Source organism: Myxine glutinosa, chromosome 2 (genome assembly GCF_964187855.1).
Source record: "Myxine glutinosa chromosome 2, kmMyxGlut1.1, whole genome shotgun sequence".
In the NCBI taxonomy this organism is placed as follows: domain Eukaryota; kingdom Metazoa; phylum Chordata; class Myxini; order Myxiniformes; family Myxinidae; genus Myxine; species Myxine glutinosa.
In genome coordinates, this window is record NC_136262.1 from 184,415,093 (window position 1) to 184,442,652 (window position 27,560).

The following is a 27,560-nucleotide window of genomic DNA, read 5'->3' on the forward strand; positions in this document are numbered from 1 at the left end:
CAATGCTAGACAGGAAACCAGAGCTGTCTCCCTTGACATATCTTAAGCCTTCGTTACGTTCAGGCAACCCGCTCTGCTCACCAAACTCTCCTCTTATAGTATCCATGGAAATCTCCACTCATGGCTAGCGGCCTTCCTCTCTTGTCGTAGTTAATGTGTGGCTCTCAATGGAATTCTCTCATCTCCTCTTCCTGTCCAGGCTAGAGTTCCTCAAGGCAGTGTTCTGGGCTCCAGGCTTTTTCTAATCTTCATCAATGATCTCTCTGACTCTGAAAAATCCTCTATCTTTTGGCTGATGACCCCACCCTCTACCATTCCATCTCTCATCCCTCAGATCAGCAGGAAGCAGCCTCTTTACTCTATCATCCTGAAAAAAATTACAAGCTGGTCAAACACTTGGAACATGTCTTTCAATCCTGACAAATATCACACTCTCATTATGTCTCTCTGACAAAAAAGCGTCTGGAAAACCCTCCCATCTACTTTCACAACAAAGAACTTCTGTCAATTAAGCTTTTGTCACTCACTCTGCCATGATCTTTCCTGGGAAAGCCACATTTCCAAGCTGGCCTCCAAAGTGAGTCGCCGACTGGGCATCCTCCATCGTGTGAAATTCTTTCTTGACATTATTGAACTTCTCACCACCTACAAAGCTTTCATTCGCAGCTTGATGGAGTACTGCTCTCCCCTCTGGGCTGGTGTTCCTGCTTCATACCTAGCTGGGCTTCAAACTGTAGAAACCAAGGCTTTTAGGTTCATTGGTATCTCCCATGATGAAGCTGATTCTGATGGCCTTTCACTCGCTCACCACAGGCAGAATGGCATTCTTTATATCTTCTACCGACTACTCTCCGGCCTTGCACCCTCTGCTCTATCTGTGCTGTCCCCCATTTCTGCAGGATGCACAAAGTCTGTCAGTAACCCTCTTCTGGTGAAAATGCCAAAATCAAGACTCTCTGCTCACCTTCACTCCTTCATTCCTCTTTTCTCCTGCCTCTGGAACAAACTCCCACACTCTCTTCAATCCCACTCCTCCCTCCAGGTCTTCAAAACAGCTGTTTACCACAATCTCTTATCTTTCCCCATCCAAAACCGTGATCTTTTATACACCCGCTAATCCAATCTAAACCCACCTCCTTCAAATTCCGTTTCTTTCTTGAACGCCCCTGTATTGTCCCATGTTGATTATCCCGTGTACCCCGCGCCCAAGCCCTCTCTTCCACAGATCTCCTGCTGTCCTGTTCCCTACTGTTGTTGTGCTTCCGTCTCTCTCCCTCTCTTATCTCCCACTCCCTTTATTATATGTTATATGTGTTAGCTTTTAGATGAGCCTCAACTTGGTATACAAAAAAGAAGAAATCAAGGCAATGCTTCGTTATTTGAACATCCCGCAATGCTACACCATTAATGAATTTGCTCACAAGTCTTAGAAAAATTAAAAAAAGATGACAGATTTTTCAGAAAGTTCTCCAATGTAATCCGCAAAACGATGACCCAACAAGGGTATAAAAAGTATGCCTCTTTAAATGGTGCATCACCTTTCACCTCATTAACAATAAATAACTCGATTAGCAAAACAAACAAATTCAAGATGACGTATGCTAAATATTCTTTTAGAAAATAAGAGGAGAATCAACAAATACCTTTTCATCTATTTTATCTTGCCTGTCCAAGGCAGCTTCCACGGCATCATAGAATTCCTCTTCATTCATAAGACTGTTGGGTCCTTCCTAAAGAAAATACAATACGTATATGCATATATAAAAATAAACCAACAAAAAAAGCAAGAAAACGAATTTACAGGTTGAGAATAAGAGGCAACAATAGGCAGTAATTGACGTTCCTTTCGTTATCCCAACTGTTGATAAAACCTGATGGATTAGTTGCCACGTAATGCTTCAAAGGTCACGGGGGTAAGCATTGACAGGCAAAACAAACAATGCCAATGGGTTTTGCATCAGTCTGGCACTGGATACCTCCTATGAATCCTCCCAAATCAAATTCTGTTTTTAAACTGAACAAGGCTCCACCGGTTGGTGCCGATGCCAACACTGGCTCCAGAATATTACCCTTTTAGTGGCTGCAGGAGTTATGAACCTCAAAAATAAATGCAGGATGTGAAGTCGATGTCTGATTCTACTTTTTACTGTGCAGTACACTCACCACCCTCACTGCTTCCAGACCCACATACCTCATAGTCAGGACCTCCGATATAAGCCTTCTTTTTGAGCTTCTCAAGAACAGCCTTGTATGCTTCCTCCAAACGCCTCCGCCTCTCCTGTTCCTGTTCCACTCAACCGAGTCATTTTTGCATTCCTTTGTCTTTTCTTATAGAAACATGTGCACAATCACGTCTTTATCAGCAATACCGAATGAGAAACTGACAGATAAATTGCATGAAGGCGGCAGAACGATAAATAGACTTGAAAGTGGACAAACAATCCAAAACGTTTACCTTATCCAGACGTTTCTGCCATCCCTCCTCACACTTCACCATCAGATCAATGCAGTGAGACAGTGTGGCCAAGATCCCAGCTGTGGTCGCCTTGAATGTGATGGCCTCACCCTTGAAGTCCATGCCATTGAGGCCTTTGTGCACAGGGGAGCCAAATGCTGGGGAGGGTGAGGAGAGGGTGGAACCAAAACTTATAAACCCCTCACAAATCTGCAAAAGTTGATAAACGATAAAGAAAACGACCGTCAAACCTTTGTCTTTGTTTGCACAGTTATTGTGCAAAACTTCTCCGTTTGGACGAACTACCGGCATTTCTTCATCTTCGTCATAATCAATAGCTAAAAGGATAGGGATTTGCACACATTTCTCAATCAAACACTGCAGTTTTGTATTTTACTAAATTACACAATTGCAATCTGGAGTTTTCTTTTAAAAGTCTGTAGCTCAAACTTCTGCACTTCCAAGCCACCACCACAACCATACGTTTCTCTATTCAATTCCGAATTCTTATAATTCAGTTATAAAGACAAATAGAGTGATGTCGATGAGAATTTTTATATGGCATTTCCATTTTGTTCATTCATAAAGCATCCCCATGCTTTCTACCTAAAACAAGGTTGAAAGATGGCAAAAAGGTCCACGAGGAATGACCCAAAACAAAAACAACAACAGGCATTTTAAGGCCATTTTCCCTGCAAGAGTGGGGGGGGGGGGGGTAGCCTTGCGGGCCCCATGACAATCTTCTCCATTTTGCCCTATTTTCTGCATCTCCCCTTGTTAACCCCCCCTTGCCCACATTTTTTCTTCCACCACCTTTAGGCAAGTCTTTCTCGATCTTCCCTGTCCTCTACTTCCTTCTACATTCATTTCCACCAGGAATGACCCGATATCAAATTTTGAGTTTAAAATACGTATTTACCCTTGACCCCACCTCTTGGGCAACAACTGGGGGTCAAACCCAAAAATAATCGTTACATATTTCATGTGTCCCCAAATGTTGATTGCACATGCATAGTCTTATTTTTAAATGTTTTAAATGTGCACGTAATTACATTTTTCGGTATTTGATCTTTTTACCCCACACGAGGGACAGGGACAAAATGGCACTGCTCTTGCACCTCCATGCCACATGATGATCATAACTACCACGTATGGTGAATTTGTGCCCAATTGTTTCGGCGATAGCGTGAGGGATAGACAGATGAAGCCAATTACAATATCCACCATTTTTTTCAAAAAGCATGGGGATAATTAAGGTACCTTGCACTTCATACTACCTGAAATAACTCCAGGTAGTTTTAAGTAGGAGACAAAGATCATTCAAAATAAATAAATAAAAAGTGTACCGTTATCCCTGTTAAAATGGTCGATATCCGCAGGCTCTGCACAGGCATCAAAGTATTTCTGTAAGGCGTCCACTTGTCTGCAGAGGATGTCCCTAAATGTCTCCAGTTCTGCGAGTTTTTCACGGAGGCCTCGCCCTTTCTGTTCAGGCACAAAAATAAACCACACAAAAAGATATACAGCATTAAGAAAGAAGCGAGACCAGATGTGCAAAATATTTTGAACTGAATGGGTGGTAAATATTAAAGCTATCAATAAATAAGCCTGATGTTGGCTTAACGGTTCAGGTGGCTGGTGGAAGATCTTAGGGTCTTAAGTTTGCACCCCTATCTTGCCATTAAATAACACCAGCTGGGTTGACTCCACCTGTCACCCTTTCGAGGTCGACCAAATGTGTACCAGCTTACTGGGAATAGGGGGCACTGCATCAGCGGCACAGCCATACTTTAGTAAATGATGCAACCAGCAGCCCCAGGCTTGCATATGGAATGAATGAATGAGCTAAGAGCTGCAATAGACCAAGTAGAGTTGGCAGGAAAAAATTAAAACGAGTCACTCTTGAAACGTTTCCATGGAAATGTATTTATTCCTACTGGTAGCGAATCAAACCACATGGTGACAGCATATTGCAAGTCAATTGGGTTTGGCAAGAACTGCACCTACGTGGATACCACCCAAAGCCGCTGGTTGAGGGCACAAGCTCGTCTTCACTGGTCTGAAAGATTTATCATGCATGGCTTAAGGGCGTAATGAACATGACTCTCTGCTTTTGGAATGCTGATATTCAGGAAATAATTTTCAATGTTTGTAGTCGGTGGAATACCGAACTTAAGTATGCCTACATAGGCGAAATCAGCATTAGCATGCCATAAAGTATTCCAATACTCCCTAGTCAATATAACCTGCAAATATACATAAAGTATTCCAATACTCCCATCACTATAACCTGCAAATATACATCACCTCGGTCCTTGAAAGTTGTGGCATTACAAGATTTCAGACATTATTGGTGCATGAAATGCCAACTTCAATATTTGATGGTGAGACATTCAGGGCTATCTATCTACTAAATTAACAAAACTGGGCAGAATTCCCTAACTCCCACTACCCTTGAATTTCATTCCTGCACTTTTCCAAAGTGCTTTGTATGCTCGTTTAATTTGTCAACTCCACATCATCGTTCCATTTTGTCAGGACCATAACTTGATATGGGCACAGGCCAGTCATCCCCACCATTTCCCCAAATGAAAGAATTGAAACAAAATGAAATAAAATTGAAGAAAGAATAGAAAATAAAAATGGCAACCACCGCTTCTATTTTTGTTGGCTTCAGGGAACAAAATAAATGCCTATCACGGCTACTAACTGACAAACATCTCTCCTCTCCCTATTATTTTCCTGTTCGTTCATCCCGTTGCTAATTGTACCCATTGTTGCCCTGCTACCCCGTCAGTTAAACTTTGCTCTTCCACTCTTGTGGAAAGAAAGAAAGAAATAAATAAATAAATAAAGAAAGAAATCAAAGAAAGGACACGTGTGGATCCAACTTCTTCAATCTGTTCAATCCCACTCTTCCCTCCAGAACTTCAAGATGGCTGCTTGCCTTCTGCTCAGGTCATGCTTCATCCATATTCATGACCTTTTTTTTTTTTTTTTTAACACTCATCCATCTCCAAGTCCCCTTCCTTCTTTTCCAGGTAATCGTCTTTTCTCTCCTCTACCTCCAACCACCCACCTTTCCAATTATTTGTTCCATTGCACTCTTTGATCTCCAGTTTTCCTTCCTCTTCTTTGAGCCTCTTCCTTGTGCATCTTACACTCTCCCGTGACATCCTTCCCTCTCCTCTATCTATGAATTTGCAAGGTGTGAAAATGTAATTTTTCAGCCAAAAGTCCTCACCTTAGCCGACGAGGTTGAGGCAGCAGAGAAGCTGCTCGCTGCTGAGGTGACCGAGATCATTGATCCATGCCGTCTCAGGCTTGCTTCTGAACCATAACCGGACTCGATCTAATAAGGGAATGAAAAGTGTTCAGAATGTTAATAGAATGGATTTTCATTCTATGTTCACATTACAAGTACAGTACATAGTCTGAAACATGTGAAGCAGAATATCTGTACAAATCAAAACTAGAATGAAGTTGGTGGTGCAGCATCGCAAATCCCCACACTTCCCACCTAAAGCAAAGTTGTTGTTGTTTTTTGAATGCAGCCTGTGGCTGCTGGTTGCATATTTCTCTTGAAGCGCATTTGTGCCGCTGATGCAGTGCCCAAATTACCAGTGAGTTGGTACTCAATTTGCCGACCTCGGAAGGATGACAGGCTGAGTCAACCCCCCTGGCATTAATTCAACGATCAACCGGGAATCAAACTCAGGATCCTAGGATCCCAAGCCAGCACCCTAACCCTTAGGCCAACACCAGGCTCTAAAGCAAAGTTAAAAGATGGCAAAAACGTTCCACCAGGAATGACCCAATATCAAGTTTTGAGTTAATTTTTCTTCCCCATTTTGACCCCTGTGACCCTAAGTTCCCATCCCTGGGGCATGGACCATGGGTCAAATCCAAAATAATGGTTACATAGTTCACGCGTCCACCAATGACGATTCCATATACAACGTTGGGTTTTGTACCAAGAGAATACCTGCTGCTTTAGGATTTGTACCCAGAGAATACCTGCTGCTTTGGGGTTTTGCACCCAGAGAATACCTGCTGCTTTGGGGTTTTGTACCCAGAGAACAGCTGCTGCTTTGGGGTTTTGTACCCAGAGAATACCTGCTGCTTTGAATGTCTCTCCGAAAAGACCAACTGGACAACCCTCCCATCCACTTTCTGAATAATCCTCTCCAAGAAGTTCTGTCACTCGAGCTTTTGGGTCTCACTATCTGCCATGATCTTTCCTGGGAAAACCACATTTCAAATCTGGCCTCCAAAGCCAGTCGCCGACTGGGCATCCTCCGTCGTGCGAAGTCCTTCCTTGGCACACCTGAGCTCCTCACCACATACAAGGCTTTCATCCGCAGCTCAATGGAATACTGCTCTCCCCTCTGGGCTGGTGCGCCTGCCTCACACCTAGCTCGTCTTCACGCTGTTGAAACCAAAGCATTCAGAATCATTGGAATCTCCCGCGATGAAGCTAACTCCAAGGGCCTCTCACTCACTCACCGCAGGCAGGTTGGTGGTCTTTCCGTCTTCTACAGACTCCTCTCTGGCCTTGCCCCCCCAGCTCTCTCTGGGCTCTGTCCAGCAAATATTCCTGCAGGTCACACAAGATCTGCCTGCAACCCTCTTATGATTAAACTGCCAAAATCAAGACTCTCTGCTCACCTTCACTCCTTCATTCCTCTTTTCTCCCGCCTCTGGAACAAACTCCCTCACTCTCTTCAATCCCACTCCACCCTCCAGGTCTTTAAAACAGCTGTTCACCACCATCTCACATCTTCCCCCATCCAAAACCTTGATCTTTTCTACCCCCGCTAATTTCACCCCAATTCCACTTTTTTGAAATACCAACTTCTGTCCTGGAAGTCCTTGGTGTCCTTGTGTTTTATACTTCTCCCACCCCCCCCCCCTCCCCTTCCCACGCCTCCTCCCCCCAAGCCCTCTCCCTCCCACACATCTCCCTGCTCTTAAATGTTGTGTGCTCTCAAGTGTTTGCGTGCTTCCCCTTCTCTTGTCTTCCGCTCCCTCTTTCTATATATTTTGTTTGTCTGGTTGATTTGTTTGTGAAGTAAATGTCAGCTCTTTCACGAGCCTCGATTCAGTATACAAAAAAAAAAAAAAAAAAAAAGGGCCAAAAATGATATTGCTCTCCACACCTTCTTACCATGTGGTGATCGACAAATCGATAGTGTGACAGACGGACATAAAGGCAGATGAAGCCGATCACAATTTAATTTTCTGGCATTTGACCTTTTGACCCCACATAGGGCCCTAGGGGGTGGAGCCAAAAATAATACTGCTCTCACACCTTCTTGCCATCCATGTGGTGATCATGCCTATCAAAGTTAGTGAACGTCTGCACAACCATTTCGATTTTAGGACAAAGCGCCTTTTTTTTTTTTCTTCTTTTTTTTTTTTTTTTACAAAGCTTGGGGATAATAAAAAATAGAACCCAGCTTTACAAATGTATGGAGAATCATTAACCTCACCACCCCTCTCCCCCCTCCTCATCCCACTTTTTCCCCATATTTCTACCCTCTTATAGTCATCCACAGCCCCAACATTTTAATTTCCTACAGATTTATAATGGATGTCACATTGTAATGCAAGGACATTTTATAATGCAATGTATACCGTTATATTAATTACAAGGAGTTCGTATTTATTCAAAAATTAATTCAGCTTCCTGGTTGCACCATTACTGAGACGCAGCTCTGCCACTGACACATGATGCCTATACACATTTGGGTAGGAATTTGGAAATTGTTCACAGTGCCAGTAACAACCGGTCTCCTCTTCGTGAAAGACACTGTAGGATGTTCAACGTCCAGCAACTGATGCTAGCAGACAGGACACCCAGTTTAACGTTCTTTCAATAGATGGCGCACACATTTATGAATCGCCCTGAATGTGAAACACCAGGATGTAAAGATTGAAAACATGCAGGCTAGACAGTTCAGAGACAAATGCGCATACCTCAGGGATATCCTGCCAGCTATAGGAGTTTAGCATAAATGGACAAATCAAACCAGGACAAAAGATCTGCACCTGGTATCAGTTGGTAATGCTAAACAGGCCAACCCAAAATATTTCGATTAAAACAAACTTAAATAACCTGTTTCTTTGATAGATGACTGGATTGCATTCTAAGGAATCTTTTACGATGAAGTGCAAATTCCAAATAAATGTTCGAGCAAAAAATATTATATATATATACACAGGGTGATTGAAAAGTAACTCCCTATTTTAAAATATTTAGAAATTATTTATTTATTGTAATATTTTTCTCAAATCTTTAGTGTTTGTTCCTTAATGTATGAGAATTTAATCTGTGTTGGTTTTTTTCAGATTATTTTTTGTTTGAAATTCGGAAGCCCTACAAACATGGCTGGACGTCTTACCCTGCAGGAGCATGCCCAGCTAGCGGCACGTTACAAAGTTTGGAAATCCGTTGTTCAAGTGCAAAGATGGTGGAGGACCATTAAAGGAGCACATGCTCAAGTTGAGGCAAAGACGATCAAGAATTGTCATGCAAAACTCATGGCTACAGGATCTGTATCTGATACTCGAAGAAGCGGTCGCCCTTCCAAGTCCAGTGACCCGGAGACAGTGCAAGCAGTTCAAGAAATGTTTACACATAGCCCAAGAAAGTCAATTCGACAAGCAGCAAGGGAAAGTGGGCTCTCCTTTCACACAGTACGAACTGTGCTCAAAAAGGAGCATAAATGGCATGCTTGGAAGCCGCACTACTGTCAAGCACTCTCTGCTGAAGACTGACATTCGTATGGAGTTTGGGGAGGTGATGCTGGCTTGGTATGAAGATTGGTCTGATCTCTTTAAAAATATCCTCTGGTCTGATGAAGCGGTATTTCACATCGGTGGGTTTGTGAACCGTCACAACTGCTATTACTGGGCAGGAGAAGATCCTCGTGTTATTTCTGAAAAAACGCAATATCGGCCCAAGGTAACGGTGTGGTGTGGAATGACTTCGGAAAGGATTGTAGGTCCCTTAATTCTTCGCGATACCATGAATGCCAAAATGTACCTCACCATGCTGCAAGACGAAATCTGGCCAATTATCAGTGCTTCGGAGAATGTTGAAGATTTGATTTTCATGCAAGATGGCGCTCCTCCACATTTTGCTATTGTTGTTCGTGAATGGCTGAATGCCCACTTCCCTGGGAGATGGATGGGTCGTCGTGGTCCGTATGAGTGGCCAGCCAGGAGCCCTGACTTAACACCATGTGACTTTTTTCTTTGGGGTTGGGTAAAAGAGCAAGTCTACTGTACCAAACCAACGACTTTGGAAGAACTTGAAGGGCGAATACGAGAAGTTATGTCTTCCATCCCACAAGAGTTCCTGGTGAAATCAGTTGACGCGGTTCCCGGGCGGCTTGAGAGGCTGGTGGCGAATTCTGGTGCCCATATCGAATTTTAAATAAAACTTCATGCTATACGCTTTCTTCTTTTATCCATTTCTTGTAAAAATTATAGTTAAGAAATAAATTATAAGTATTTTAAAATAGGGAGTTACTTTAAAATTTTAAAATAGGGAGTATATATATATATATTGTTGTGGATATGAGGATTGTGTTTTTTTAATTGTGTTTTTTTTATTGCTTTATTCTGGACCCTCCTGCCTCCAGTCTGTGTATAAAGGTCAAAGGTCGTTCCGTAGTTATTTCATAAACAATCACGTTAGCCAATCATAGATTTCCCCCTTGTTGACAGTTATTTCCTTATTCTGTGTATTAGGCTAAGGATTTGTCTTCCATTAATTGACACTCCATTGCACCGAATTCAAATAAATAGATCCCCTTTTATTCCCATTCCCAAAGCCTTTCCTGCCAACCGCATTTGCTGCAGCTGTGGGTTGCTGTTTTCACCGCGACTCCATTACGCACGAGGTAACCTCGGAGAAGAAAGGCGTGTCCCCACCTCGTCATAGAGGGGAGGAGTGAGTCAGCCCCCACTCAACCAACCAAGAACAAGGGGTTGGACTTTGAGAGGGTGTGGAGAGAAATATCGAGTAGGTTCGCGAAGGTTCAAGGGCGTGGCATATATAACCCGCACGACGACGCCCCCAGGAGAGACGCGCAAGGAGAGAGAAATACGTGCGACGATCGCGCAGGCAGGAGATCGGAGAGAAAGACGAGTCAGACGATTTGGAAAGAAGGGGAGGACCAAAAGAGCCCGAGGCGTGCAGCGACAACCAGCCCCTGCCGCGTGCAACGAGATACGTGTGCCGACGTCGCCCTGCTCGCTCCCAGCCTGACAAGGACCGGCTTGCTGTGCGCTCTGCCAAGCCTTCCAGCTTGTGGTTCGACCTTTTCCCTCCAGCAAAAACCAACCTGCAATTTCCCCATTCGTGTACGTGAGTTTGTTCTGTGTGTCTTGTCCCTGGGTTAATTAAGACTGTTAATAGGTAAGCTAACGATTTCACTGTGTCTCCTGTTTTTTCCATTTCCCTGTATATAACCTTGACTGCTCCTTTTGCTTTAGTGTGTGTAAATAATAAATCCTGTTATTCCTCTGTACGTCTTCTTCTTCCTCTTCACATTCGGTCGCTTTAGAGGTTTCCATATTGAATATCTGTGGCGCGATTTTGGCCAACGTTCAGGAATCGGGTTAGTCGGGGTAACTGTTCGGGTGCGGCGGCCATCCGCTCGGCCAATTAACATCCTAGCCGCGTCCGTAACAATTGGTGCCAGGAGCGAGATGCGGACCTGAACCAAATTTTTTAACATCTAAAAAAAAAATTTGGTCAAAATTTGGAGCGGCCGAGATTGTAATAACATCTAAATTTAAGTCGTGCCATGGATGGTCAAGGCGGCGGGATGCCGGTGGGGGCATTAGAAGAGGGGTTAGGGGTAACCCAGTACCAGAGGGAGGAAATGGAGGAGGAGAGAAATGAGGAGGTGGTTGAGGAGGTATCAGGTGCGCAAAATGGCACCCTCGCGCACATGGTTGTAGCGGCACCAAATTTAGCCGCGCCCGTGACTGCGGCAGCCGAGCCCGAGATACCAGGGTACATGCGATTTTTTATGGACCAAATAATGGCCAAATTCGAAGAAATGAGGACTGATGGTGAGCGATTGGGAGGCCAAATTGAAGCAATAACGAACGACATGACGGCCGATAATGAGGGACTGGCGAGGGACAAGGCCAGGTATGAGGCAAAGCGGGTGGAAGGGGACAGAGACCGCGGGTTGAGCGAGCAGGTCCCAGGGGTGCACGAGGAGGTAACGCGGTTCGAGAAGCGCTGGTTGAGCGAGGCGGAGGAAAGCGCGGGTAAAATGACGGAGGTAGAAATCGCGACCCGGGGTATGGGGCAGCCGGCGACCGCTGAGGTAGGAGAGAAAATTTTATTAAAGCCAGCGGTCGTGGAGGCGAATAAAGAAAAAGTAGAGGTGGGTATAGTTGAAATTGAAAAGACGACGGAGGTAGCCCGGGAATTGGAGGAAGGAATGGAAATTGCTCAAAGTCCGTGCTCTCATCACGATGCTGTGCTTAATAACCCAAATGAAGATTTGCAGGTGTCGGTGCAGGGAGGAAGAAGAACCCCGAAGGTGAGACGGGCTGTGTGTGGTGCCGGGAGATTTTGTAGAAGGATGTTTGACGACAAAAGAATTTTCGCGCGCTGGGATCGAGGAAGCATCCGGGCGTTGGTGAGGGGTCCCGTGTGAGTGGAAATGGCACGCGTGTGAGGAAAAATTGTGCGTCGGCGAGTGGGTGTGTTATAAAGTGTGGGAGTGAAACCGAGTGCGAGCGAGAATGCACGTCGGGGTGTACTGAGTGTGACACGAGGAGTGAGTTCGTGGTGGAGCGGGTGCGAGGATGCACGTATGGGCTGAACGGCAAGGGTGTGCGAGAAAGCACACCTGAGATGGTTGTGGCGCGAGTGCGAGGGAGCACATCTCAGCGCGGTAGTGGGTGGATGCAAGAGTGCACGCCCATGGTGAGTGGTACGGAGTACGTACCGAGGGAGAGTGCGCAAGACGGTGCGCGAGGTGTGTTAAGGGAGTGTGCGAACGGCGAGTGTGCGCGAGAGGTTTGGTGTGTAACAGGGAGTGCGTTGGTGGAATGGACGGAGTGTGGGGGATGCACTGGAGGCGTTGGAACGCCGGGCTTTGTGAGTGTGAAACGGGTCGCGTGGTGTGAGCCTGCAAGTGAAGCATCGACGTTGACCGGGTTAGCAGCTAGGGCGACAGATAGTGGGCGCTCGGTGCGCGGAGCCCTTTGTTGGATGCGAAGCCTCGCGCGGATCGATGCTGCATCGCCCCGCTTCGGAGCGTCGCGCACGATTCGGGCCTGGCCCCGCCCCGCACGGTCGAGTCCGGGCCTTGTCGGGCGAGGCGACCGGTCCGGTTCAGGGGCAAGTAGGAGGAAGCGGAACGGAGCCCCCTAGCGGGGGCGGGGTCCCGACCGGGCGAGAGCGAGCCATCGGGCCGGCGACCGCAAGGTGCCGCGCCGAGATGGTGCGTGGAATCGCGGCACGACCAAACCACCTCCCTTGAACCGAAAGCCGGACGGATTCAACCTGCAGGCGACCAAACCACCCGAATTCATTGCTCGGCTTTGCGAAGCCGAGTTTATTGAAGTCATGACGCACCGAGGCTAGGATATAGCGGACTGTGATGATGGTGATACTGATAGTGTTTTTGGATTCGAAATTTTGGGATAGAAAATTTTTGATTGGTTGGAATTTGGAGAGCAAAATTGATAGTGGAAGATACCCGATGTGATGGGATGGCAACTCTGCCATCCCTCCCGGCAAAGGAGCACTAGTTTTATGGGGTTGGCAGTGAAAACTAGCCCGGGAGGGTTAGGATATCGTGTGTAGGGACCTAGAGATTGACCTTAGGTAACGTTAAGGTTAGGTAGTGACAATGATACCTGTAGGTAGTGACAATGATACCTGCATCGACGTTGACCGGGTTAGATTAGACCGGGTTAGACGCAGGTAGGTTAGACCGGGTTAGACGCAGGTAGATTAGTTTGGATTATAATGACGAGGGAGCGCGATAAAGTAAGGGACGACTGGGAAGCGCAAGTTCCAGAGGGGAGTAGTTAGATGAGATGATGCCGTGAGTAGATGATAAATGTTGTTTTTGGGACACCTCCATTTAACATGGGAAATCCCTATCTAATGTCGTTTACCCCCCTGTCTTTTCCCACTTTTGGAAAACACCCCTATTAATCCAAAAGACTCTATGAGCCTTTTGACCTTTTGAACCATGAGCTTATTGACCTTATGAGCCAATTAATCTACTTGGGCTAATACATAATGAAGATATTTTAATTGGGCTACGGCTGAATGGTAAACCCATCTTGATGTACCAGGCTGAACACTAACAGCTTGGAACCAATCCTTCATTGAACCTCCAAATCCCCATTCACTTACATGTTAATTTTCAACTCTCCTCATTGCCCCTAAACACCTCTATTTCTCTCACCCTGTTCTTTACGAACCTTCTAACCTTTTGACATGCTATCCTTATTCATTAGACCACTTAAACAATGGTCCTTCTGTGTGAACCTGTGATTCTTCTGACCTTATAGACCTTTTAACCTTTTACTCTTAATATCATCTGGTGAATCATCTTTGACCCACTCAAACAACGACCCTACAAATATTTGTTTATGTGTGGGAAATAATTTAATTCTTTCATTAACTTTATATATTACCATACTCAAACCTTTTTTTATTAATCCCTCACTTTTGAGAAATGACTTGTGGTAAAACTTGGACAACTTTCAAGAAATCCCATTGTTTCGTTTCCTGTTTTCACACACACCCTGAATTTCCTCGAAATGTCGACATATCCCGAAATAACTTTTACATTATAAAAAGCCGTGTTCAATTCAATTTTGATCATTGGGAATCGTCATGTCTTACTACTCCAGCCTTTACTCTGTTGAAGATGATACCAACTCACCAGGGTAAGTTTCATTTAAAATTAAATTTGTATGTTGTATTTGTATTTATATTTGTATCAATTAAAATTTGTATGTGTTTAATTGTACATCTTGTGATTTAATACCCCTTTCTCTTTACAGCAATGCGAATATCCTGGCAGAATCCAACTCCTCCCTCCTCCCTCCATCTCAAGAGTTTCACAACGAACTGAATACGGATTGGAATGAAGGCATACAAAACCACCATCAAACCCTGGTAATTCATTATTCTCGCTCTGATTGTCAATGAATAAATGTCCGTTCCCGTTTGATAATAACAAATTAATTGATAATAATGCGGTGCATGTTTTTCTTTCTTTTTTCAAACAGAATACAACACCTGTTGAGATCGATGATCACGATTTTGAGTGGGACGATTTTGATCTCCCAAGGAGTGGTTATTTCCTGCCAACCTGTGATATCCTTAATTTTCACCTCGACTGCATTGACAGAAGGCTTGATCTTTTAGAGGTATGTGTGTATGTGTGTTTGTGTACGTGTGTGTGTGTGTGTATGTGTGTGTGTGTAAGTGTGTATGTAAGTGTGTATGTGTGTATGTGTGTATATAAGTGTGTATGTGTGTATGTAAGTGTGTGTGTATGTATGTATGTATGTAAGTGTGTTTGTAAGTGTGTGTATGTGTTTGTGTATGTGTACGTGTGTATGTATGTATGTGTGTATGATTATATTTTCTCTACCCTCTTGTTTTCAACAGAAAGAGAAAGAAAGTCTGGAGACAACTGATGAAATGATTGAAACTACCTTCAACTTATGTTGGGAAGATATTGATGATTTGTTTTGGGAAGAAGAAGAAAAATGTTTTAATAATATAAAGAATCTAATGCTTCCAATATTATTTATATATAATTGCTTTGTATACAACTATTTAATAATTAATTACAAAACGAGAATAAAGGAAAAAGGAGGGGGGAGGTGCATCCCCCACCCTTGATGCCAACCATCCCACCCCTCCCCTCCCCTTGTGTGTGTGGGGAAGGTGGGGGTGGGATGAGGGGGGATCAAGGGTGGGGGACGCACTGGGGGTGGGGGATGATGGGTGTGGTCTGTGTGGGCGGGGTCTGTGTGGGCGGGGTCTGTGTGGGCGGGATCTGTGTGGGCATGGCTTATGATTTTTTTTTTTTGATTTTTTTTTGCCACTAATTAAATTAGCTAATCTGGGTGGGGTGAATAGAAATGTTGTTTAATGAATGATCAGCTTTGTTTTTTGTAATTCTTGTGAATGAAATGCCCCTAATATTTCTTCCCCATTCATATCATATAATTTGTAAGTCCAAGGGACTGAATCCATTATATCAACAATTTTAAATAATTCATTAGTCCACCTCTTTGTATAACCTTTTTCAAAATGGCTTTTCCATTTGTATATTCTTACCATATCACCAACTTTGAACTTGGGTTTTTTCAAATTAATCTCCATTTCATATTTTAATTTTGTAAATGTTTCTGATGGTTTTGATTTTGTTGATGAATGAACTGTATTATTGTAATTATCAACAATATTCTGGATTAAATACACCCATTGTTGAGAACCGAGTTGTGTGAATTTTTTATATAATTTTTCTTTTAAAGTACGATTAAAACGCTCAATAACAACTGCCTTTCCTTCATTAAAGGTGCTGTATAATTTAATATCCTCCCCCTTGAGAAATTTCATAAATATTTTGTTATAGAACTCTGTTCCCTCATCAGTCCATAACTTCTTTGGTTTCCTTTTATCCCTATCAAATATTAGCTTAAAGGCTAACATTAAAGTATTACCTCTCTTGTTTTTCAACGGAACAACCCAGGCAAATCTACTCCTCAAATCAATAATGGTTAAAGCATACCTGTATCCCCTGTCATTATTCAATTCAATTAAATCAGCGGACCATATGTGGTCGGTGTATTTAGAATAAACTTTCCTTCTTTTAAACTTTGTGATTATAGGTTTGTGTAATTCATTAGCCAAAAGCTCCTCAGTCTTGATGACATCATTGGAGTCTAATAGTTTTTTGAGGGTGAATAACCAAGACCAAGTTTCAATTTGACACTGATCATTTTTTAAACAATAAACCGATCAACTTTCTCTCTCAATGTAGGATTTTGTATCAAAGACAAATTATATAACATTTCTCTGTCTGCTTCATGTTTTTCATCCAATGTAGTGGTATATCAATGTAGTGATAAGCAATATCATGCTTCATACACACTTCATCAACCCTATTTATAGGTTTAGACCAAGGTTTAGGATTGTCAGCCTCATCTAATCTTTTATCTAGGTTTGTTCCAGGACCACAGAACAAATATCCAGGTAGATGTAGTTCCCCAGGAATTCCAGTTGTTGTAAATTTACTTCCTGACAGAAACCTTTGTATGTCTCCTCCTCTTTTAGGAGAGATGAATTGGCACTTTTTAGAGCCACACACTTGACATATTCCTTTTTGATAAACTCTATTATTTTTAGCTTTAACATAAGAGATATTTTTAGATTTAGTTTTATTTTTACATTTGAGACAATAACTCATATTTATTTATCAGAAACATTCCGACAGAGGATCAAAACCTTTTTGGTTTTCACCATATACATTTCTATCTTAATTTTTAAAAGATAAAGAATCCTAAGGAATGCCTTCACTCTCTCCTCCATTTATTTACAAATAAAACTAACTAAAGTCAATAACACCAACATCATCAACCAAATAATCTTTTCCTTCTTCTTCTTCTTCACCACTTTTTCGTTTAAATCTCCTCGCTGAACTCATCTCAACCATTTTTAAAATCATTATCTTAGTAAGAGTCATTCATTCTTTATTTTCCTCTTCGGTGCGTTGAGATTGATTTATTTGCTGTAATACACTCAATCTTTTACGAATCTCACTGATTTCCATCTTTTTATATTTTTCCTCCCTCTCTCTTTGCTCCCTCTCCTCCTTCTCTCTTTTCTCCCTTTCCTCCCTCTCTTCCTTCTCTCTTTTCTCCCTTTCCTCCCTCTCCTTTTTCTCTTTCCTCCTTCTCCTTTTTCTCCCTTTCCTCCTTCTCCCTTTTCTCTCTTTCCCCCTTCTCATTTTTCTCCCTTTCCTCCTTCTCCTTTTTCTCCCTTTCCTCCTTCTCCTTTTTCTCCCTTTCCTCCTTCTCCTTTTTCTCCCTTTCCTCCTTCTCCTTTTTCTCCCTTTCCTCCTTCTCCTTTTTCTCCCTTTCCTCCTTCTCCTTTTTCTCCCTTTCCTCCTTCTCCTTTTTCTCCCTTTCCTCCTTCTCCTTTTTCTCTCTTTCCTCCTTCTCTTCTTCAACTCCTTCCTCATCCCTTGCTACCCTTGAGTTTGAACCCCAAAGAATATTATACATATACTCATCTGGATTTTGAGATATTCTTGTATCAATAATTATTTTTCTCATAATAGGATACCAATAAGATTTGTTGACGATTTCTAAAAGAGTTTTATATTTCATAACTTTGAGAAGTTCATTTTTATTTAATACTTTAAACAAGTCTCTATTTGTGGGTTTAACAATATCAGTATAAGGCCAGTTTTAATGACAAAATTCCCATGTATATGCTCCACATCATAAGGTATGTAATACCGAGCACCCTTTTCTTGTAGGTATCCTTGAATACAAAAATTATAATTCTCTTGTAGTCTTCTTCCTGCCATTTATGTATCAGAAATATATGTGAGATTAATATTATGACAGGTAATACCACCCCATCTTCCCACTACCAAATCGGTTTGTATTCCTCGGCTTTCTATCCTTATCTCATTATCTTCCTTCTTTGTCATGCTAACCATCGCTATACTATCACATATTTTTCTTTTCTTAAAATCATGTGTTTGTTGTTTACTAATTGTACTTCCACATAAATCCTTATCCTCGCCAAGCGGATAATATTCTTCTTTACGAGACTGATTCAAATCATCTAGGTCTTCTAAGTTTATTGAAAAATACCAATTATACCCTAAATCAGGCATATCATACCCCCATTTATTAATTCGCATATTAACTATATGTCCTTTATAAAATTCAATTGTAAGTAGGTAGTTAAATTCAATGAGGAAAGGTGTATGGTCAGTATAGCCAGGTGTTGTGGTTGTAAATTTTACTTGTTTAACAAAACGTGCTGTTTTATTTAAATATATATATTGTGATAAATCACTGAATCTAATTAAGTCATTCGCATCTGTAGGGTTTGGATAATTGATTAATTTATAAGTATTCTTCATATTAATATTTTTACTTATACTATATTTTTGTCGTTCAGCCTGTGCCTTTGTATAATAATTTGATAAATCAATATCCTGAGAGGATTTTCCAAAGATAGAACCATCTTTTCCAACATGTCATTTATATTAGATTAAAAATGATATCATAAAAATTTTCATTATTGTTGAGTTGAAATAATATATATATAAACATAATTGACCACAACATTTAGAATTAATTTCTTGAACTTGAAATGTTTGATAAACACCATTCTGTAAGAATTGTATTACTTCAACAGGCGGCGGCATACCATAACTATCAAAATAATATTTATCCTGACTATTATGAATACAAACCCAATGAGAACCATTCTGTGTGTCTAAATTCATAATAATATTCTTTGTATTCTTATTTATATGTATTAATTCATCTCTCATACAGATTACCACATTATCAATTTTTAGTTTTTTACAATACTTACTAAGTTCTATATTTGACGTTGTATTCTTTCCAAATTGTTCAAACCATTTATCCATTTATTTATGAGAAAGATATAACCCATTACCCCTTTTAGTCAGTTTAACACCCGCTTGAGCGATAGAGGAAAGCATATCTCCAACCAACAATCTCGCTTTATCAGGTAAACTTTCAAGTTTTTGAGCAAAATCCACAATTACACCACTTCCACTAATTTGTTTCTCCAACTCCTTGTTATGTCTTTCCAATTCTTTTTGAGCTTTTAGTTGTGCCTTCCTTTCATAAGCAGTTTTTACTGCTGCTGAAATACCACCAGTCAATGCTCCCGCCGCACTTAAACCAGCAAATAAAGGAATTAGAAACGGGAGAAATCCTCCTCTTGACTCGCCTATTGAATATTTATTTAACATAGGTTTTGTCATTTTAATTTTAAGTGAACCAGTATCATTTAGTGTTTTTACTTGTGTGTGTGTGAGTAAAACATCAATTCTTACAGCTCCTTTTCTTTGAATTGTATTAACATTAATAATACAAGGCTTTTGATTTTGAATACAAGATGTTAATTTATTAAGATTGATTTGATTAACATATACCCCTACCATTTATTTATGAGAAAAAACCTATGTGATATTAATCATAACACCATTATCTGTATTAATCTGTAATTCTGTTTCCTCCAAAAGCAAACAATAAGCATCAACTTCTTCATTCTCTCCTCTTTCAATGTATAGAGAAGTATCCACTCTATTAGACTTTATAGTTTCCTTTTGAGAACTCAGGTCAATTGTGTAGATTGCATAAAGTTTTTGAAACGCAACCATATCCAAAATAGGGTTATTATTACCATTACTTTCACACACCTTTTGGTAAGACTTGTAGGCTTCCGCATAATCATTTTTTTCCCAATCAATTTCCAATCTATCTCGCGGATAAAATGTTCCATCAAGAGAAACCCGAAGTTGTTTCACCTTAGCATTATCACACAGCGCATTATTCTTATTAGTACCGTCCTCCCCATCTGTTTTTTTTTAAATGAGCCAGAGGTATCGTGGCTTTCCTTGAAGAACACCTAAATTCCAAGTGTAGGTAGTGTGTTCCAGTTTAACGTGTTGACATCTTCTTTTAAGGTATGATACATTTAGCGGTTTCTTTGGTTAAGTCTTCTATTTAACATCTCTTCCGTTTTAAGATTAGGAGTATATTCACTGATATACCAACACAAATCATAAATAACAAATTTATTATTTTCTCCAAAAGCATTTTCAACCCCAAAAAGCAATCTATTTACATTATCATTCCTTTGAAGTTGAAATCTAATTTTAAGCCCATACAAAACTTTATCATAATCACAAAATCCAAATATACCTTTCAGAGGTACTGCTACGGTAAACCTATTCTCTGCTTTTGCGTCATCATTATACATTGACTTCCTTTGACTATAACCAGGGTCTGCGTTTGTACCCGTTGACATATCAGGAATAAAACCTTCAACAGCTCCCTTACCCATTCTATCACTAAACGAATATAGTGTAAATTTCATCATTTCAGATGTAGCAGAGACATAATCAACCGCTTCAACCTCTTGTGTACCAATATACAGGCGGACACTGTCAAACATTTTCCAGAATAAATCATTTACGAGTGTAGCATTAGTGTTATTCGCAGCCTTAGTGAATTTAAATTTACACAGCAAGAAACTATCAGCTATATTCAAGTAAGTTTGTTGATTATTTATTTCAAAACTTTTTGTTCCGTTTGAATTCCAGTCTGTTCCTGTAATAGCATTTACCTTAAAATAGTCTTCCTTTTTAGTGGAGTTTGAAATGATAATCGTATCATCCAAATCATAGATACTATCAATCGCTTCCATACTTGTATTTATATAGCATTAAAATTGTTGAAACCCTGACCCAAGTATTTTAATGATTTTTTGTCGTTCTTGTGAAGATAGTTGAGTTTTACCTTTTTTAATTTCTTTGATTGCTTGTAATTTATGAGACTCCTTTTGAGCATCTTTTATACTCTTTATAGCACCCGCAACTGAGTCCACGGCAGAAGCAGTTGAACCAATTAGGTCTTTATGTTTAAGGATGGTTGAACCAATACCCATTAGAGTATCAATTATACCATCTCCTTTATTTCTAAATTGATGTCCCACACCCCGTTGTCTCTTTGGTTTATAGTATCCTCTACCAAGAAACATACCTTCACCCTTATAGTATGGTGAAAGGAACATCCCATCCCCTGTAATTATTTTATATTTTCCCAACTCGTGTTTTCTCACAATAACCATTATTTATTTATCAAAAAAACTTCACGAAGGTGAATTCTGATGGATATAATTTCATCATTAAAGGATATCATACGATTATCTTGGTCGGTTATCCTAAAATTTACTCTGTATATGGTTTTTCCTGACAGGTAAATAGACAAGATTTTTTGGTTCCATATTAAATTTATAACCAATCGGGGTTGAGTATGCACTGAATGAAAATATTGTATTTGTTCTTATTCCATCGTTATAAGCACCATCAATCAAATCACAATGAATTAATACTGAATTTATACCGGAGGATATTTGAATGACATTATCACTGTAAGACGACCCGTTAGTTTCAATCTTTTTTGAAGAGAAACCCAATAGCTCTCTAAACGAATTTTCAATCGTGAAATCAACTTTATAATTATTTTAAAGTTTAATAGCCGATTTTGAAGTGTGTTTTTGAATATCTATTACCATATTTTTTGGTTCATCACCTTTTTCTTTCATAAGGCGAGAGACTTCTGAAGATATTTGAGAAATCTTGTAAGCTCCGGGTGAAACGGTTATAGTTTTATATCCACTTCCTGGATTATAACTAAACTTGGTGTTTTTCTCTGTGATATTAAAAAGGGTATTGTAAGTCTCCATTGACAACAAAGAAGCCTCATATGAGACAAGGGGGTCAAGTTGTAGTGGGTAAGGGAATGATGCTGTGTAATCACTCGTTGTGAAATTAAAACTAAGATTTGTGCTTCTCATCTTATTTAATATCTAATAAAATATCTTTGTATTGACATTTATTAATTATTTTCATGTTCATCAACTGGTCTAAAATGGCTGAGGCTTCATTAAAACAATTGTTGCTTCCTGCCTTCTTACTACCCAACAGCAATAATAGTCTATTAACTAATTGTGATGGGTCATTTGGAAGAAAGCTAACACCCGAACCAACCTTACTTAAAGCATCAATAATATGTTTCACCTTCTCATTCTTCTTACTTTCACCAGCAACAGAAACTCCATAATCAAGTGCATTTAGCAACTCAATATACTCTCTATCTTCCTCTCTTTCCATATCAAGTGGTTCCTCAAAATATTTTGAACCGCTGAATCCGGAGTTTGTTAGAAGAAACATTAATCTTGGAGTTAAATCAACATTTGGTTGAGCAGAACTTAAGAACACCAATTTATCATTAAATATCAATAACTTTTCTTTCACAAGATGGAACTGTGCTGGTTCTTCTGTTGGAATGAGACCTGCTCTGGTTTTTGAACCTGCCGAATATTCATTGTTTTGAAGAGCTTCCACAACATAATTAGGGGGTTGATTTACCTCCTCAAGTTTCCAAAATAATCCTTCATCATCATATTCTAATTTTCCAAGTTCTTGCTCTGTCATTTGACTAAAATCTTTGAGCATTTGAAGTTTTTTCGGAGTAAATTCTAACGTGGGAACTGGAGGTGAAATCGTTTGTTGAGTTTTTAAAAGTGGTTTAAAAAATTTCTCTTGTTTTCTTTCAAAGGCTTCTTCACCAGTTAGTTTTTGTCTCTGTTTCTTCTTTATCTCTTCCTGTTGCTTTAAAATTTTTGAAACCAACTCTTGATGTTCTTTAAACTTTCTTGCTCTTTCTTCGGTATTCATTTTCTGTATTTATTTATTGAAAAATATCACTTAATGAATTGTAAAGGTCAATGGGAAAATTTTCCTTTTCTTAATCATTATAGTAAATGTGTTGAAATAAATCCTTTTCTTTAAATATTTCATCAAATTCGTTATTGGTATTAATACGAGTTGTTATTTCTTCTTCACTAATACTTGTATCTCTGCTTTTCATACGTTTGCGTTGAGTCTCCTCATAGATATCAAAACCGAATGATAAAATCTTAACTCCATCACCACACAAATGTTTAATAATTTGTCTCATTCCTTCAGGATTCGTTTCTAAAATCCCAACACCGTTAGATTTTACTTTATTTAACTCACTCTTACAATGTGAATATTTTGTAGAACCAAGAGAGACCTCCTCAAATATTTGACCTTCGTTCCTCAATCGCATATGTTCCTCCATTGAAATGTAGTAATAATCTTTCCCTTCTACTTCTCCTGGTCGCATTGCTCTGGTTGTAGTACTCACAAAACGAATCATAGGGTGTTTTTTTTTAAAACTTACAATCTTTTCATTTTTACTATTCAAGAGTTTAGATTTATGAAAGTTCTTTCCTGAAGCAGATTTACCCACAAGATTAATAATAATAGTTATCATTTATATATGTAATTATGTTTAAAATAAAAATACATCCTTTAATATCTCATCTTGTTTCACAACAATATATTTATATTTTCCAATCGTGTGTTTCATATAATTTTCAAATTCTTTTTTACTACATAACGTAGAGCAATTATCTCTCCAAAAATTATTTACATCTATTGAATTTAACTTAAATAAAATAAAAGTATTGGCATTGTTTCTTATTGAGCGTCGAGGGAGTTGAAAATATGACTGACTAAGATAAATACAATTACAAGAAGAATGTCTCCCTCTTGTATAGTAGCTGTCCATTACTGTTTGGTTTCTCTCATTAACACAATCAAAGATGACGAGGTTCTTTTTTGATTTATCTAAATCTTGAGGTGAAGGTATATCATCCGTATTATCACTGAGAATACAAGTTATGGGTTTTGGTTTCGATTTTGATTTCTGTGTATCACAAAATAATTGTATTATATCTTCAATATTATAATCATTTAGTTTGTTTTGAAGTTTAAATAAACCGATAATGTCTTCCTTTTTAAGACCTGCATTAAAACCCTGTGAGAGTAGTTGATACTCGGGTTGAAAACTAGACTTTGTAAAAATTATTAAATTATCATAATCTAAAAAATTAGGACCAAGGAGCATCTTTAAAAGTAAACAGGTTTTTCCACATCCGCTTGAACCAACTATTAGACATCTTAATGAATTTGGAATGTTTTTATGGCTATTAAATTTTATCTTATTTTCCCAAACGGGTAAAAAATCATTCATTTATATATTTGGAAAACAAGTCGTCTAACTTTTTTTGAGCTATTTTAGAAACTCTATATTTTATCCTGAGTTCGGGTTTAATTTCAAAATAATTCATTATTTTATTTATATAGTATCTTGTATTAACATTTCCATTAAAATTATTTTGAATAATAAATATCATTAAACCCTTATACATTTCCTCAATACAAAGAGTCTCTTCCCTTGAAAGAAATGGTGTATTATCATCACAATATTTAACATTCATCTCTCTTATTAATCTTGTAAAGTAATTCATTTTTGGTTCTAATTTAAAAGAGTGATATATTTTTTATTTTTTTTTTATTGTCATTAATTAAAATTAAATCACAGAAAATACATTGTTTATATGAACCCTCATTATTAAGCCCTATTCTATCACAAGCCAGACAATTCTCTAATTTATCATATGGAGAGTCTGGAAATTCTAAATATCCTTCAGAACTTATCATATTTATATGGTAAATTTTTACTTAAACTAAACGCAAGTTTATTCATTAATAAATACAATGTTTCAAAGCACAAAAGACAAATTTCAATCAATCTCTACTTCGGTGAAAGATATAGAAAAATATGTCAAAGATGTTAAATTGAACAAAGATAAATATGGAAATTTTTGGGTAAAACCAGTTATGGAAAATAACATGAGCCTTGAGCCCCTCTATTTCATTTAAAGGAAGAGCTCTAACTATACCTGGAAAGACATCCATTAAAGTAAATCTAACAAAAGTTTCTCCTCTACTCCTGGCAATTTATTCAAAGCTTGAAAAAGTGATCGATCGCGATACTTTGAAAAAGAATGATAAGACCATCAACAATACTCGTGGAGAAATTTGTATTTACTTTAATAATCCAAAGGGTGTAGATCTTAGTAAAATGAATGATGTTAATATTTCTGGTGAAATGTCATTTCGTTCTATGATAGTTAGAGATTATTTAAAGATAACTTTTGATATTAAAAATGTAGAGATTGAATCTGTTAATGAAAGAAAGTATATAGATATTGATGGGAATATTTTTCCTGCTAATTAAATATGAGTCATTACAGCAGTGAAGATTTTACTATTTTATTGAACTCTGACGATAGTGATGATAGTATTTCATTGAACTCGGACGATGGTGATGATAGTATTTCATTGAACTCAGATGATAGTTATGATGCTAATAGTTTGTGCTCAAATGATAGTTATGAGAGTAGCTTTATTGATGACTGAGTATGATTCTGAGTATTCATGTGATAGTTATGACTCAGATGATTCTGAGTGAAAAAGTGTTTTAGTTTAAGTATAGTTTCATATATAAAAAGCCTGTAAAAAGGCACTTTCTTCTATAAGTGTTTTACTTTAAGCACAGTTTCATCTTTAAAAAAGCCTCTAAAAAGGTGTTTTACTTTAAGTATATTTTTACTATATAAATATGATCAAAGCAACGTATTGCGACATTTGTGAACAAGAATATAAACAATACAAAAGCCACCTTAAAACTAACAAACACACATTTAATCTACTTCACCTACTATCTCCTATTCAGAAGGAAACAAAACACTGTTCTGCCTGTAATAAAAATATCCACAAGAAAGGCTTCGAAATACATCTTAAAACAAATCTACATTTACCAAATTTTATCACAACTAAAAACTCTGATGGCGCATTCAAAGGACATATTAAAATAAGAGTCTTTAACTTCAAACCTCCTGAACCAGAGTCTATAGTTGATGCTGTAGAAATAGTTAAACCTGCTGTTCAAACGTTGATTAAAAAAACACTAAAAGAAATGAAACCACTTAAATTTTATATGGGAGTAAAATTAGAAATGACAAAGGACGAAGGAGTTATAGATACACCATACATGAGAACTGAGCCACACTTTATATCTTCATATCAAGATTTTAAAACATCAGGAGTCTATGATGAACTTATTAAACAAGAGCAAGATGTGGATAATTCAATCGTAGGAAGTGGATTCAATATAGGAAAAATTATTTACATAGACATTCATATTCTTAAATCAGATCCTCTAAAAGCTTCTTCTTACATTGATTTACCCAGTGTTATCAAAAATAGAAAAGCAGTTATCAATATCAAAAATAAAGACAATAAATGTTTTCTCTGGTCTATTCTAGCACACTTACATCCTCCACATTTTCATGATGAAAGAGTATCTCATTATAAAAAATATGAGAAAACATTAAATACGAAAGATCTAAAGTTTCCTATGGCTTTAAATGATATTCCTAAATTTGAAAAGATGAATAATTTATCAGTTAATGTTTATGGTCTAACAGAAACAAACAGCATTCAGGTTTTAAAGCTTTCTGAGAATTGTAAACAAACTCATATTAATCTTCTATATTTTAATTCAGAGGAAAATTCACATTATACATACATCAAAGATATTGCTAAATTAATAAAACCACAAGTATGTAAAAGAACAAATAAAATATATATTTGTTTGCGTTGTCTTAACTTCTTCCATACACAAGAAAGATTAGATAAACATTCAAATTATTGTGGTGAACATAAATCAACGGTAATCAATATGCCTAAAGAAGGCTCAAAGATCACATTCAAAGATGAAAAGAAAAAGATCAAACATCCATTTGTTATATATGCTGATTTTGAAAGTATTCTAGAAAAAATAGATACTGCTTCTCCAGATCCAAAAGAATCACACACAAATAAATATCAAAAACATACTCCTTGCGGTTTTTGTTATTATATCAAATCATCAGTTGGTGATAAATATAACAAGTTAGAGGAGTATAGAGGCTCAAATACCCCAGAGGAGTTTGTGAAACGACTAGAAAAAGACTGTGTTCGATTAACCAAGATAATGAGAGAAACCAATAAATCAATGTCCTTGACGAGTGAACAGAAAAGGGAATTTAGAAAAAACAATGTTTGTCATATTTGTGAGGAAAAAATTGGCGAAGGTCTAAAGGTTAGAGATCATTGTCATCTCACTGGTAAATATAGAGGTCCGGCTCATCAAAGTTGTAATATTAATTATAAACTCCCCTCTTTCATTCCTGTCTTTCTTTCTTCATAACAACGCTCATTATGATACACATCTATTTATCAAGGAACTCTCAAAGACTTCTGCAAGTATCTCAGCAATTCCAAACATGGATCAGAAATACATTTCATTCACAAAAACAATTCAC

General features: G+C 38.7%; 2 protein-coding genes across 4 annotated transcripts in view; both read right to left on the bottom strand.

The window, feature by feature from the left end:
• LOC144890985 (uncharacterized) overlaps window positions 1–27,560 on the bottom strand; it is a 532,245-nt gene that overhangs the window by 349,505 nt on the left and 155,180 nt on the right. The gene's annotated exons all lie outside the window — the stretch shown is intronic.
• LOC137421006 (ceramide transfer protein) overlaps window positions 1–27,560 on the bottom strand; it is a 140,820-nt gene that overhangs the window by 47,850 nt on the left and 65,410 nt on the right. For all 3 annotated transcript variants that reach the window (XM_068106627.2, XM_068106628.2, XM_068106629.2), the window contains 6 exons: window positions 5,700–5,807; window positions 3,802–3,940; window positions 2,707–2,793; window positions 2,456–2,613; window positions 2,192–2,284; window positions 1,644–1,730 (listed from right to left, as the gene is read on the bottom strand). In XM_068106627.2, coding sequence (XP_067962728.1) covers window positions 1,644–1,730; window positions 2,192–2,284; window positions 2,456–2,613; window positions 2,707–2,793; window positions 3,802–3,940; window positions 5,700–5,807 — 672 coding nt within the window. The remainder of the gene's footprint in view (window positions 1–1,643; window positions 1,731–2,191; window positions 2,285–2,455; window positions 2,614–2,706; window positions 2,794–3,801; window positions 3,941–5,699; window positions 5,808–27,560) is intronic.